Source organism: Papilio xuthus, unplaced genomic scaffold (assembly GCF_000836235.2).
Source record: "Papilio xuthus unplaced genomic scaffold, Pxut_1.1 DF829660.1, whole genome shotgun sequence".
Taxonomy (NCBI): domain Eukaryota; kingdom Metazoa; phylum Arthropoda; class Insecta; order Lepidoptera; family Papilionidae; genus Papilio; species Papilio xuthus.
In genome coordinates, this window is record NW_013528989.1 from 2,307,633 (window position 1) to 2,323,908 (window position 16,276).

The 16,276-nt window shown below is 34.0% G+C and overlaps 1 protein-coding gene across 1 annotated transcript in view; it reads right to left on the bottom strand.

The window, feature by feature from the left end:
- Window positions 1–3,702: 3,702 nt before the first annotated feature.
- Gbs-70E (Glycogen binding subunit 70E) overlaps window positions 3,703–16,276 on the bottom strand; it is a 24,901-nt gene continuing 12,327 nt past the window's right edge. Inside the window, exon 2 of the mRNA XM_013310071.1 lies at window positions 3,703–6,220. Coding sequence (XP_013165525.1) covers window positions 5,372–6,220 — 849 coding nt within the window. The 3' untranslated portion in view covers window positions 3,703–5,371. The remainder of the gene's footprint in view (window positions 6,221–16,276) is intronic.

Consider the following 16,276-nt stretch of genomic DNA (forward strand, 5'->3'; position numbering starts at 1 on the left):
GTTTCTTATCATTAATATTGGTTAATTACAATGACATTGTGAAAGTTCATAAGCAAAAAACATGTTCGGAATCATGTTTATATAACAATCGTGTAATTTACAACTTATTTTATACACAGACTGATAAAATTGGTTAAAGTTAATCTTATTATAATTTAATATTATAACTATAAAACTAATTTTCGACCAATATTGCTCTTTAAAATGTATACTTTGCCAGTACAAAGTCACCTAAAATAAGGATATGCTACAACACGATAATGCCAGATTGACATTAGGCCGATTAGGCAGGACAGTAGCGCTGGCTCGACATGAACTGCTTTGACATAGTGTTTCCATAGCGCCAGTCCAGTATAAGCTGAGAATATATACACTATGCCTATTGTATGCCAGAGCTGATTTCAAGCGCTCCTGTCTTACTGTACTGGCATAATGATAACCTAGCATCACTTTTTATGTCGTTAAGGAAAGTTTTATGAACATCTTGTCTGCTGTTTAACATCATGCAGCCTCCGGATGTCTAATCCGCGACATAATATTATGCCACCGTCTGGTATTGATAACCTCTTGGAGTCTCTGTGACCTGCAAGATACATTCACACTAACAATCTTTTGTTATATTATAAGGTGGCAGTGGCCACCTGAATTCGCAAAAAGCAAATCAACCGCAGACAGTAATCCCATTCGCCAATGCGTTGTCTAATTGACGAAGGACGCACCCAAAGAGAATCTTTACTTTTTCTATGCGTACACTTCCTAAGTTAAATATTATTTGGATACCTTTTTAACATAAGATAAAAAAAAGCTTGTTAGTATAAAAACATTTATGCTTACTAAAAGCATGGTAAATATTTGTAAAAGATTTAATTGAAATTAAAAAATAATTAAAACATATTTAGTGACGAAAGTCTAATTATAGTCCTGTTTCCACCCGTTTCTTATAAAATATGAATAACGGTGGACACATATGCGGTTGAAAATATTATCTTTTTATGCGTTTTCAACAATTAAAAGTAGGCAACACATCTGATACTGCAGGTGTCTATGGACATAAGTGACAGCCAATTAGGCGAATTCATTTGGCAACTTGCTCCTTTGCACCTTATAATTTAAAAAAAATGTTTCTTACTTCAGTTTTAATTGAACATATCCTACGAGTATAAATACAGAATCTGTAGAAAAAGAATACTTACTGGGTGTGAGATAGCCCTAATATTTTACTCTACGCATAGTTACATCTTAATTAAATGGAATGACCCACAGGGTCGACAGTCGGGGTGTCACGGCAGTTATTACCTATTTACACATCTTATTTTAAGATTGATAGTTTATATAAACAAGTTTTATATAAATTGCTGGCAATTAAAATTATTTGTAAACTCTGTACCAATTAAGAACTCAAACTTTTTAATAATGTTACGATTTTTTATGCTTAATTTTGTTAGTTGTAAAATAATCGTTTAGTAACTTCTCATATTATTTTGGCAGTTCTTAATTTTGGCATGCAGTACATTTTGTCGTTTAAAACTTTTTTATTTAAATTTATAAAGTCTTGGTAATGAAAAAACTTAACCTACCAATGATTTTTTCTTTATTTTTTTGCTGTTTAAATTCCTGTTTACTCTTCCGTAAAAATGACCTCTGTCGTATAGATTGACCTTAAGCGTAGTAACGTACCACGCCTTTCGAATGATCTCCGCGTGATGTATTTATCTTAATCACGTATTGATCTTGGGGTCGTATATGGACTATAAATGTATGAAAAGGTCAATGCCTTTATTGTGTCATTTATGGAAATATTATTTACGATAGGTATCCGTTTTATTTTCAACCCAATGGAGAGTAAAAACTGACAGATCTAAGTAAATGGCGCCAACGGGGAAAGTCGGCTGTCATCTGTCAAAGTTTATTACGTCATTTTGTTTTTTTTTTAAATACGGCATTTCCTATAGACTGTGCCGGAATTAAAAACAGCTCCGAAAAAGCACGGCTGAAAAAAAAACTTTTTTTTTTAGTGAAATTTGACGAAAGTCCTTGCGACGACTGAAGTCTACAGTGTACTTTATGGTTTTAAAAATTCTCAATGAAAATATTAATTATTGCCTGCCTTTTATATAGTGAGGCTTATTTATATGATTTTAGACATCATTTAAAGAAAAAAGGTAAATATTTTATAATACTTGTAGGTTATATAAAATAAGGACAGACACAAACCAGTCCAGTGTTATAATGGTCTAAGAGTTCATTATTCCAGTTGACAGTCTCAAGTTCGTTGTACTTCAATCTTCACATATAACAAAGATAAAATAAAACCCAGAAATATATAAAATAAATTTTAATATTGACAAAATTTACAGGAACAGTCATTTAATTTGAATATATTAAATACAATATTAAAAATTACATATAAAAAAATAATAATTTAAAAACTAATATAAAAAAAATTACTTAAATTATCAGTTCTTTCGTATATTAAACTCGATCTGTACATAAACCCCATTATTATTGTAAATATATATTTATTACAAAATATAATTCTCTCATAATAAAATATAATTGACATTTAAATTCATACACACAATGCAATTTTGTATTTAAACAAGATTGTGTGTGTTGTCTAGGTTCATTCCTAGTTGACATGCATGAAGTCTGGAAAAAAAAAGAAACTGGCTGAATGTTTATTAGAACCTTTGCCTTTGATACCAAAAAGAATTACGAAGAATTAATTACGAGAAGGCGGGAATATAACAATTTTATAATACAACAATTTCGTTTCAAGTAAGTTTTATATATTTGCAACTGAATATTTATTGTTTTAATTATATTAAATTTGTATAATTATAAAAATTAAACAGTTTAATGAATATTTCAAAGAACATCGTTTCAAATTTAACCTATAACACACGTAATGTTTTTTTATTTCTTCAATATGTTTTTGCAAATGTTTTAAACCATTAGATATTTGAAATATAAACTTTTTTTATAAATTCGGTGGGATACAAATAAACACTAGTGTAACCATGATATTTTAAGGATAATTAAAAAATATGTCAACAAAAATAATAAGGTAAAAAAACGTAAAAACATTACTCTTTTAACAAAAAATATAAAAACTTCTATTTCATTCTCTTCACGTGAATACGATATTAAATCACTCGGCGTCCTCGTGTTTTTTATTATCTGTGTATAATAAAACATTATCTATATGAAAGAGTCTACTACCTGTCTGGTGATAAATACAGATTAAATACAATATTTTGACCTCATTTATAAAAAGAAATATATTTAAAATAAGAACAATGTTATCGAAACGGAACATTTCGATCAATTTTAGTATTTATATTGTTTTTATACGAATTATTTAATATTAATTATTGCATATCATCAGCGTGTAATAAAAAAACTAAAACCTGTTTTATTTCTACTTCTAGGACAAATTTAATCCAGATTAAAGATAGAGCTAGAGCGTCGGTGGCACAGAGGTCAAGCACTTGACTTGCAATCTGCAAGTCCTGGGTTCGAATCCCGCCATGTACCAATGTGTTTTTCCATTTCCGATTTACATATGTACATTTATCCGAAGTTCTTACGGTGAAGGAAAACATCGTGATGCTGCACATATCTGAGAAGTAATTCAAAGATATGTGTGAAGTCAACCAACCCGCACTTCGGTAGCGTGGTTGACTATGATCTAATCACCCTTAACTTAGGGTTGGCTTCGAGCCCCTCGGTGGGGATGTATAGTGAGCTGATGATAATGATAAAAGATCTTAGCAAGAAGATTCGTGATAACATTTCGTATTCATCGACAATTACAAAGTACACCAAAATCTTAACATATTTTAAAGATGATTTTACGAAGTCGAAGTATATTCGTACCGCCTTTATCCGTTTTAGAGTTACCTGCTAGTAAACATCCATCCATTCATCACATAATATTAGTAAGTAATAAGCTAACCTTTTGTAACCTATTTCAGAGGTTATATAGACATTAAAGAAAAGATGTCTTGTGTGCCTCAAACAATTAATATAAGTGACCTCAATAAAGATGGCTGCTGATCAATGAAACTTCAGTTCTTACGACCTAAGATAAGGTAAGGGCGCTAGTTTATTCAACTCTATGAATAAAAATAAAATAACATCATACGATTGGTTAGAGAGCGTTGTGGCTCAGGGTTTAAGCATTTGACTTGTCTGCAGATTCAGGGTTTGAATCCTGACAGAACTCTGTTTCTATTACCGGTTAATGGATCTGGATGAGAACAATAGTCTGAAATAGCGAATAGGTTTTTCAGTTTTTTTAATTACTCGTTGACGAAATTTCGTGCGAGAGCCTTGTTCTGAAAATTACGAGATGTTAAACTATTAAAAATCTAATTTTAGATCGATAATATCGCCTTGAACTTAGACCCATACTGATTTCCAGTTATTTTATATTTAAAAACGATTGCCAAGCATTTTAATAAATTATACATTCATGTACAAAGGTTGACAAACCTCTTTTAATTCATTTTAAAGGAGTACTTAACCTTTTCGACAATTTATCTATTCATATAGTAAAAGTATTAGTTAATTTCATTTAGGAAATATTTTTAAGCTACCAAAAATGTCTGACGACTATGGATAAATATCTTTTACTTTAATATTTAGCATATTTTTTTTTCTATGATAGTAAGTTCGCAAATTTTTCCCGCCTATTTTTCATTAATTAATCCAAAGATTTATGAATAATCAAAATATGTTTGCTATGTCATTAGTGTTGTTGAAAACAAATACTAAACTTTATCGATACAGAGATAAAATTTAAAGAAACTTTTCGATAAAAAGCTTGATTTTATCACGACAAAAACTAGTATTTTCTATCAAAAGAAGTCTAATCTTAAAACATATCAGCCATATATTTAAATAAATAATAGTTTAATCGCCACACTAGTAAATAATTAGTCACTAAGGGAGACCTTTATATTTAGTATATCTCTAAGTGACGTTAATGACTGAGTTTCTTCACTGAGTGTGTGTTTTTCAATAGCCAGACTTCATGCAAGTTTACATAAATAACCGCCTTAATTTACCCTAAGTGAAAGTGTTGCGGTCTGTATTGGTATATTTGATATATAATAAAATAAATAATATTGTCTATGCCTGAATTAGCTTAGTCCACGATACCAACAGATCGCGTCTCACTTAAAAATAATGTCTCCTTAAAAATATATCGACAATCGCGCAACACTAGCACTTGATTCAAAGAAAAAAATATCGATAAGCTTAAAAAGAATATACCTCTATCTTCTGACACTATGGCACAAGCATCACAGATCCCATAAGGATTGATAGAACCAGAAAAAAGAACCATTTTGTTTTAAAATCACTTTCACCAATAAGGAGTATTGCCAGTATAGTCTGATCTGACTGGCCAAGAATTTCCATAATTAATTCTAGCACATGACACAGCTGGAACACTTCTCGTCGATGATTTCTCAATTGTATAATTCTTTCCATTATTATTGTCCCAAAATTCTCTACCTTGACAACGAAATCCGACACAGAAATCCAATCTTCTTGAATGTATTGGAAGTTGCAATCTAAATCCAAATGTATCATACGTTGACATACCATTTTGTAACAATGGGCCTGATTCTATGAACGCACAATATGTATCTTCATTAGTACTCCATCCATCAGAAGTTGTTCTCACGAATACTTCTTTGGAGAAATCGAGATTCTTAACCTTAACAGTACCGTCTACTGCCAATTCATTTTGTTTTAAAATAACATTTTCTAATGAAACACAATCTTCTGTTATCCTTCTTCTAAATTCTAAATAATCTGACGCCGGTTGTACAAATCGTGTCTCCCACAGATCAACCACTGGTTGAACTTTTCTTTCAACTGGTGGACTGGCTATAACTTTGAATGCCCAATACGGTGGTACATGTGATGGCTCCGTCATAAATTTCACATGTTCTAACGCGAATCCTCTATCATCAGCAAAAACAACATGTTTCTTCTTCTTTTCCGTTGATATTCTTATACATGATCTGGGTGCTGATTTCAAAGTCAACTGCACAGGTTTGAGCACTGATAAACAAGGCGCTGAGTATCCTCTAGCTGTGATCTTCGTTTGTCTTCTTGGTGGCGTATAATCTGTTAGGAAACCAGCCGGTGGACTGTGGCCGTAGAATAATTGCTCCGATGCCAACATATCGATCGCGGCACACATCTGGAAAGAGGAACGTGCTCTCAGTGATAATACAACGTACGAACTAAACGGAATTTAAAGCGAGCGGGGTATTTATAGGTGCGCGGGCGCCGGCCACGCGTCTGATATCGTGCGGACTACTGTGACAATGATAATATCAGGACAAGTCTTTTTATACTTTCTTAGGTAATTAAGAAATGTCTCGACCTCAATAACAAGATCAATCAAGCTATTAGATTATTGAATTGTTTATAATAACTGGAAGTAAACAGTAGTAAAGCCTGTTGTAACTTAAACGAAAAGAATTACATTTCTTAATTGATTAAAGATATGTAACTCCTTCCATTAAAATCAGATGTCGGATTGACTCGAGCGGTGTTTCAGTAGCATTTTATTCAATTAATAAGGTTCTGAAGGCTAAGGAATACTACAACATGGAGCTATCTGATCCTCTTGTTTAATAAATTGATCGAAATGAACTGTACGGAGATGTCAAAATATAATAATTTATTGTGGAAAAACGTTTATATTCAGTAATAAAGATAACCCACACATGATTATATCCTTGCATACATTTCGTATGCTGTTTACTGTGAATGCATGTTATTGTTGCATTTATTTTTAAATTATTGACATCTTGATTGTAATTGGAGCGAGGTCAAATTGAGATGACTTCAGCATAATTAAGATATAAAAATAAATGTGTTTTCTTTCTCATTTTATATGTTGTACACTATCGTAACTTAAAGCCATGTAATTTCTAACTCTTGTTAATATTATAATATTTTTTATTATTTCATAAGGTGGCAAACGAGCGAGCGATCACCTGAAATCGCAGAAATAGCGAAGTGACCGTTGCCCATAGACATACGCAATTGCATATGCGTTGCCTAACTTTAATCGACGGAGGAGAGGATGCACAGAAATAAAACATTTCTATGCATCCTCTCATCCGGAAAGTCCACTTCCACTTCCCATCCTTTCCTTATAAGAAAAAGGGTAGGAAGGGAAATAGGACTAAATTAGGCCTCCGGGACGCACACTCATCAGACGAACCGCGGAATCGCTTCCACTTGAGGCGTGTCTTCTGTGTGGTCGTAGTATAAATGTGAATGTTTTAGTGTATGGGCGGTTGGATCCAGAACGACTCAACAGATCTCTATAATATTTAGTATAGATGTAGAACATAGTCTAAAAGAACACATACGCTACTAGTTAAGTATATTAATTCCGCGCGGACAGAGTTCCGAACAAAAGCTTTATTAAAGTCATTGTGATGACTTCATCGGTTGTCATGGTAACAATGTATGTTTACTAAGTTATTATTGCTAGAAGATTAATTTTCAATGTACCAAAATATCATATATTATTTAGTATTGTGATTCATTTGGTCGACTCCTAGCAAGTGCTATTAGTCAAGATGAAAACAAAGTACTATTATTTCTATTATAAGAATTAGTTAGCCATTTATAAGTTATTTAAAGTACATATCCAACTTTAGAAATAATATTTAAATCATAATAGTGAGAAATAACAAGCTGTAAACACAGATAACATAAGTAAAAACAATTATAAAAATCATTAAGTTATTATTTTAATGAGATAATTAAATGGCGTCGAACACAACACAATAACAACATTGAAAAAGTAACAAATATTATTCCCAATACGATATTATTTATATTAACTTTCGAACTCTTTGTTTAGATTTTTAATTATTCATATTGACAGTTTTAAAAGAGCGCTAACTGCGTGACGTTAAGCTATCCATGATTTTTATAAGAGAAGGGAGTAAACTACCAAAGGGAACACCGCGGTATTCATTGACGTCCATGGGCAACTGCAATACCAAATTACATGTGGAGAAAGTCTGGGAGTACATGCTACTATTCATTTTTTTAAGTCCGCTCGTTCGGAGTCATGGGCGACAGCTAGTATCCTTATATTAATACTTGAAGATAAAACTTTGTCTTTTAGCGAATGAATGAACGTCTCATTTGACACTTAAGTGAAGAAGTTAATTAAGCTTTTTTTAATTGAAAAATATCTCTGATTATAATATGATATAAACCTTATTTATAGGATAAAAAAATAAATTCTTTCTTTCACTTTCACTTGACACAGGACTGTCCTACAAAATCTAAAATGATGGTCACTGCACATTTCACGCAGCGATCACCGGCAGTGCGGCGTCGCGCGCGTGATAGTCTGCTAGTTCTACCTGTTGCTATACCAGTCCGTGCGATGTGGTGTAGGCAGAGACAATAGCCCCTAGAACATCATTGCATTATAACTTTAGTCATCCCGTTCATTACCTTACAACTTACACTAATTCGTCCGGGGCAATACCACGAACAAACACACACCTCAAGTGGAAGCTATTCCAACTACAGTCTGATGAGTGTGCGTGCTGGAGGTTAAATTTACTCCACGTTCCCTTATCATCATTTCCTTTACGAAACTAATGGAAAGGGAAGGTTTGATAACCGAGAGTGTATATAGTCCCCTCCTCCGTCGATTAAAGGCCACCTAATAATAATAGAAAAAACTTTTCTTGCCAAATTTGGAAGGTTAATTTAGTCCCTCTAAATACTTACTACCTGTCGCCTGCAACTCGAAAAAGAACTTAATTAGTAGCCTATGTGTTCTTCCAGACTATGTTCTATATGTATGACAAATTTCATCGAAATCCCTTGAGCCGTTCTGGAGGTACCTTCAAACATCCATCCATCCATCTAAACATTCACATAGATTCACAGGATACTATTTATTCTTTTTTTCGAATTTATGCCTTGAAGAGCTGCTTTTTATTTAACTTACTAATATTATAAATGCGAATGTTTAGAGGATGTTTGAAGATATCTCTAGAACCGCTGAACGGATCTCGATTAAATTTGGCATACGTATAGAACATACTCCGAAAGAACACATAGGCTACACTAATAGAGTTTATTTATTATATCCACGCGGACGGAGTCGCTGTCGACAGCTAGTTTATAATATTAGTAAGAAGTAAGATATAAAAGAAAATCTAAGTGTCATTGTGTCGCACGCCCCAAGATACCTTATGCAATACAAATACTGTGGAGATATCGTTAAATACACATATTTAAGTAAATAACATGATCAACTAAGGTTGCCAACTGTCAACAATCTGTCCCAATTAAATAAAATAAAATTCATTGAGTAGTTTTTGAGTTCATTGTTTCTGACTGATTTAAAACTTATAATGAGGGGCAAATACACTAATATAATATTTTAAAAAGATTCTTATTTTTTATGTTCAAAACTCAAAAACTCAAAAACTACTGGACACATTAAAAAAAATCTTTCTCCATTAGAAAACTACATTATGCCTGAGTAATATAGACTATTTTTCAGATATACATATTAATCTATACTTCTATACTTGTATAATAAAAAAGAAAGATTTGATTGTACGCATTAAATAGACTCCGAAACTACTGAAAAACTCTTTCACTGTTGGGAACTTACACTATCTAAGGTGACATAGATTATAATTATTACTGGATCTTTATTTTAAAATTGTTTTAAATAGTTTAAAATATATATTTTTAACTTTTTCAACCCTAACATTCCTTGACTGTGTAAGCATTTTTATTTATTCAATGCAAACTCAGTCATGTGTTGATATGAAAGAATTCAAAATCATACAGTTGAGGAGTTTAACAGTGGTAGAGCCCGCTTTAACATTCGCATGAATTGTCCCGGCTCGTCCGGTGAAATACCACGACCACACAGAAGACAGGTGTTAAGTAGAAGCAATTCTGCGTACAGTCTGATGAGTGTGCGTCCCGGAGGCCTAATTTAGTCCTCTTTCCCTTCCCACTTTTTCTTATAAGGAAAGGATTGGAAGTGAAAATGGACTTTCCGGATGAGAGGATGCATGGAAAGGGAATATATTTTCTTTCTGTGCATCCTCTCCTCCGTCGATTAAAGGTAGGCAACGCATATGCAATTGCGTATGTCTATGGGCAACGGTCACTTCGCTATATCAGCGATTTCAGGTGGCCGCTCGCTCGTTTGCCACCTTATGATATATGAAAAAACCTCACTGTAATCGATTCTCACAGTGCACCGTCGATAAGGAGTCGTCCAATACTCACGTGGGTTTTAGCAATTTTTTGACACCTCCCTTCTGCTGATATGAGGTCATAGCATATACTTGCTTATAGTTCTTAAGCTGACAGCTCTATATTATTTGATCCTAAGTGGGATACGAATTAATTTCTCTCGCTGCATACAATCTCAGAATGTACTTGTTTAACATTGTTGTAAGAGAAATGAAGGATTTACTTAGAAATTATTGTTTAAAAAAACAACATCGCGTTTATGTGGCTGGTTCTATGAAAAATTCAAAGTTTATATGTAACTAGTTGTCGCCCGCGACACAGTCCGCATGGATATATAAAAAAACTTAATTAGTGTAGCCTATGTGTTCTTTCAGACTATGTTCTATACGTATGCCAAATTTAATCGAGATCCGATCAGCCGTTCTAGAGATATCTTCAAACACCCATCCATCCATCCACATCACATCCATCTAAATATTTGCATTTATAATATTAGTAAGTTAAATAAAAAGCAGCTCTTCAAAGCATAAAAAATGAATAAATCGTATCCTATGTCTGCTTCCTGGCTCTAAGCTACCTCCTCTCCAATTTTCAGCCATATAGGTAAAGCCGTTCTTGAGTTATATAATTTTTTGAGGTATCTCCAGAAAAGCTAAAGGGATTTATCTAGAACTTAACTTAGATGTAGAACATAGTCTGGAAGAACACATAGACAACTTACTCATACTAAGTTTTTAAACAGCGCGTGGACTTTAAACAGCTGTGACCCGCGACTCGCGACCAAAAATACCGCGAAAAAAATCTTAGTAGTCTATGTGTTCTTCCAGACTATGTTCTACATCTATGTTAAGTTCAAGATAAATCCTTTTATTCTGGAGATTCAAACATCCATCTAAACATTCGTATTTATATGAGTAAGATTTATGTCCACAAACATAAAAACATGGCTGTAAAAAATCATTACCTTTGTCAGTTTGGTAAAAAAAAAAGTAAACGATAATTATATCGGAATAATAAACTCAAATAAAATTTCATAGATAAGATAATAATGTCAACGCACTTTATAGAATGTTATCTTTTTATATTAAAAGCAATGTCAAGGACGTATTATTATTTTAGTCTATGCGAGACGCCATTTTTGTTTGTGTAGACGCCAATTTTAGTGACCTACAAATAATTTTGATTCTTATCTATAAAGGAATACAAATCATTTTCAAAGATTATATTATTTTTGTGATATTTAAATCATTGTACAAATAATTTTCGACTTTATTTTTATTGTAGTAAATAATAAAATTGCTTGGTTCAATTGTTGTTAAGCAATTTTCTTTCCTGTTACTATGAAGCATTCATACTGCCGTTTTCAAAGTACAATGGATATTGGGGTGTCTTAGTGTTGATTAACTAGGTTCTTACGGTGAAGGAAAACATCGTGATGCAACCTACACATATCTGAGAAGAAATTCAAAGATATGTGTGAAGCCAACCAACCCGCACTTGGCCAGTGTGGTTGACTATGGCCTGGACTATGGACTATGGACGTATAGTGAGCTGATGATGATGATCATCATCAGCTCACTATACGTCCCCACCGAGGGGCTCGGAGCCTACCCTAAGTTAGAGGTGACTAGGTCATAGTCAACCACGCTGGTCAAGTGCGGGTTGACTTCACACATATCTTTGACATTCTCAGATATGTGCAGCATCACGATGTTTTCCTTCACAGTAAGAACATAGGATAAATGTACATATATAACACATTGGTACATGTCGGGATTCGAACCCAGGACCTGCAGATTGCAAGTGCTTGACCCCTGAGCTGACGCTCATATCGGTAACAGTTACGAAATAACTGTGTATAACCTGACCATCTTTTTTATATATTCTCACATTAAAAAAAGCAAGTTTGACTTCCTTGAAGTTACAAAATATTTCGTTGTACGCTCCATTGGTTAAGAACGTTAGCAAATAATTGCTTTATTAACACGCAATACATTAAAAAAGGCATTTTAACTATGGAGTAGATTGTTACTGACCAATATACATCGACAATTTGTCTGCCCCAGGGCATAGACAAAGTGCATTCGCTTGTAAGCGATTCCATAACGAATTTCAAAAATGTATGGAACTGACGCGCGACAGTCATGTGACCTACCGAAAGTTATAGTCGGTTCTATACATTTTCGAAGTTCGTTATGGAATCGCCTCGAATCAAATACACTTTATCTAGCCCCGGACACAGATATGAGACACTTACTTTAGTTTTACTAATATTATAAAAAAAGGTTTAAATAGACGGTCCGGTCCATCCATGTGTGTTTGAAGATATCTCCAGAACGGCTCAATGGATCTTGATCGAATTTGGCATACATATAGAACATAGTCTGGAAGAACACTACTACCTATTAGATTTTTAATACCGCGCGGGCGGAGTCGCGGACGACAGCTAGCCAATGAATTTGTCAAAAAAGTTTCACTTGACCCTTGTACTCTACTGTTACTGGCCAGTAACATTTCTCCAGTCCTTATTCACGTTTATAAGCACGCAAATCTATCAAAACAATGACAACAATTACGTGTTATGGTAAAATCAACCGTATCTTAAGGTATTAAGGTGAATTATCGTTTGTATTACGTTTATATTCAATTGCATAATAAATTTCGATAATGTAAGCTATTGAACTGGAATCAATGACATTTATAGAATTTTCTGGAATTGTCGCCGTCAGATATAATACTTTAAGACATATCTAGAAATTACTGGAATATTAAATAGACAAGCGGTCAGTCCCGACTTTTGTTGACATTTATTTTTAACTGACACGAGGGCAATTTTTTCTCGAATTTAGTTTTTTTGTATGTATGAATGGTATGGCTGTCTCATGTATTGTTTTGTGCCTATTTGATTATCGCCATTTTGGCGCTGATGGTAGCGGTTTGTAGCGGTGTAGTTTCGAACTAATAATACAGATAGAATTAACTATCACGTAACATCAACATGGGGTTTAGAGAAAGTGCATTCGTTACGCAGCGATTCCATAACGAACTTCAAAATATTAGGGTCCGTACCTCATAGGAAAAAAACGAAACCCTTATAGGATCACTTTGTTAATATTTATTAGGAGCTCAGGTAAAGCACTTGCAATCTACGGGTCCTGGGTTCGAATCCCGTCATGTCCCAATGTATTTTTAGATTTTCGATTTGCATATGTACATTTATCCGACATATCTGAGAATATCAAAGATATGTGTGAAGTCAACCCGCACTTGGCCAGCATTGACTATGACCTAGTCACATAACTTAGGGTAGACTCCGAACTCAGTGGGGACGTGACCAGATGATGAAGGAATGAATTATTTATTAATGTCTACTCATCTTTATATAATTAAATGTATGAGAAAACAAATATACTTCGTTTATGTGTTTATATACAAGATTTATTTATCTTTATATATTTAATTACATCAATTACGATATTATGTTTTGCAAATGACTACTAGCCACAAAGGTCTACAATTTGACCCAAACACGAGGCGCCTAGCGGAAAAATAAAGATTTTCTAAAGAAGTTACATATCTTATCTTCTTATATCTTTAAAAGAGCAATTCTTGTATATATATAATTGGAATCTCTGAATCGGCTCCAACGATTTTCATAAAATTTCGTATACAGGGGGTTTCGTGGGCGATAAATCGATCTAGCTAGGAATCATTTTTAGAAAATGTCATTTTATTCGTGTTTTATCGATAATCAACTTAAACATAAACTTAACTTTTTCTATCGGTAAGATCGAAAAATATTATTCATATTTCATCATTTTATTAGTAATTCGTACTTAAATATAATTTCCAAAAAACACAATTTAAAAAAAAAATACCGAGCAAAGCTCGGTCCGGTCATCCAGGTACTTTGTATAAAGTAACAAGCGACTTTTTTTATCAAAAAAAAATAAAACCATTTGATAAAAAAAACAACTGCTGTGCAACTCACGATAAGAATATAATCCGACTGACGCCTCACTCGTCATAAAAATGCGTATTTCAAAAAATAAAATGGTCTCAAACAAAAAGTACCAAATTAATGTCATGAATCGAAAGTCATAAAGTTAGAGAACTTCCAATTCAATATTTATAAACATTACTAGCTGTTGCCCGCGACTCCGTCCGCGCGGGATGAAAAATAGATGTTGGCCGATTGTCAGACCTACTCAATATGCTCACAAAATTTCATGAGAATCGGTCAAGCCGTTTCGGAGGAGTATGGGAACGAAAATTGTGATACGAGAATTTTATATATAAGATTACTAATAAGATTCTTCTTACTAGTAATAATGTTTATATTGTGCATTGTAGTCAGACATGCAGACAACAAAAAAATAGTTTTTCGTTCTCAGTAAAGCAAATATCAAAAGTGTACAAAAATACAGACGATCAAATTTTATTAACGCCATCTAGTTTAAAATTTTAAAAACGTTTAACGACATCTGCTTTTTTTAAATTTAGAATTGTTAATTAATATTTTCATTACCACATGATTACGTCACATTGACGTCCGTTTTAATGGAGATTCCACTAATTTAATAATTTCCTTTGAATCATGCTAAAATTCTATATTTGTAACTATCAGATATTGCGTCAGTACTAAGTAACGGCCAATTTAAACATTCGATCCATTTTTTTAGAGGGGAATGCTTTATGTATACTCCGAGCCCCGGGGGGGACGCGGTGGTTAAGTGGGATTCTCTTCCGGATGGGAAGCATACCCACTAAACCCCTCTGTTCCTCCTACGCATCATGGAACCACGGACACGCTTGCGTTTTTGTCTGCGACCTCGCCTGAGTCAATCGAGCTCTACGTAAGTGAACAAGCCCCATGAACCAAGCCACCTCTGCACTAAGTCAGTAAGTAGGTTTCACTCAACACAGCCCTACAGCCCTAAGTCAGTGAATAGGCTTGAGTCAGCACACCCCCACTGCCCTAAGTGACAATACGCCAACGCTGCCCCATGACTGTGAACAGGCCTCAGTCCACACGGTCCGACGTTCTTACGGTGAAGGAATCATCGTGATGCTGCACATATCTGAGAAGAAATTCAATGATATGTGTGAAGTCAATCCGCACTTGGCCAGCGTGGTTGACTATGGCCTAGTCACCCGCGACTGGGTAGGCTCCGAGCCCCTCGGTGGGGACGTATAGTGAGCTGATGATGAATACAGGATGTCCCAAAAGGTTACGTACATAGGAAGGGGGATGATAGGGGTGGTCACAAGGGTCACCAGAAAAATAAAATAAAAATTCTGGGTATTAAAAAAATACATTGCAATTTTTAAAAACTTAAAAATTTTACATCTTCTGGGGCAATTTTGTAACCGATGACCTACAAATATTGCTATATTTAAAAAAAAGCTATTATGTTATCGTCAATAACCCTTTATCAATTGTTACTTGTGACCACCCCTAACATCCCCCTTCCTATGTACGTAAAGTTTTGGGACATCCTAACAATATATAAGTTAAAAGCGAATTTATTTATAGAACATAATAGCTATTAGTTGGTGTACGTTTCTGTGGTCTGTCTGTCTGTCTGCGGTCGGCGATACATATATTTTTATATAGATACGCTGCTAATATTACCCTAATGTAGTAATCGGAGATCAAGATCCTTGGAACATAGTAATTTGAAACTTAGTAGGACAAAATTTACTGACCCGGTGGGAAGTCAAACGAAATTATGACACCTCACTTTTATATCAAACCGTTTTGATCACAACGAAACGATTCATACTAATATTATAAATGCGAATGTTTAGATGGATGTTTGTTTGAATGTATCAACGGAACGGTTGCATGGATCTCGCTGAAATTTTTCATACATATAGAACATAGTCTGGAAGAACACATAGGCTACTAATTATGTGTTTGTAACCTCCGTCGGAGTCGTGACAGCTAAGGGAACATACTACGTGACCCGTTTAGGGGGGG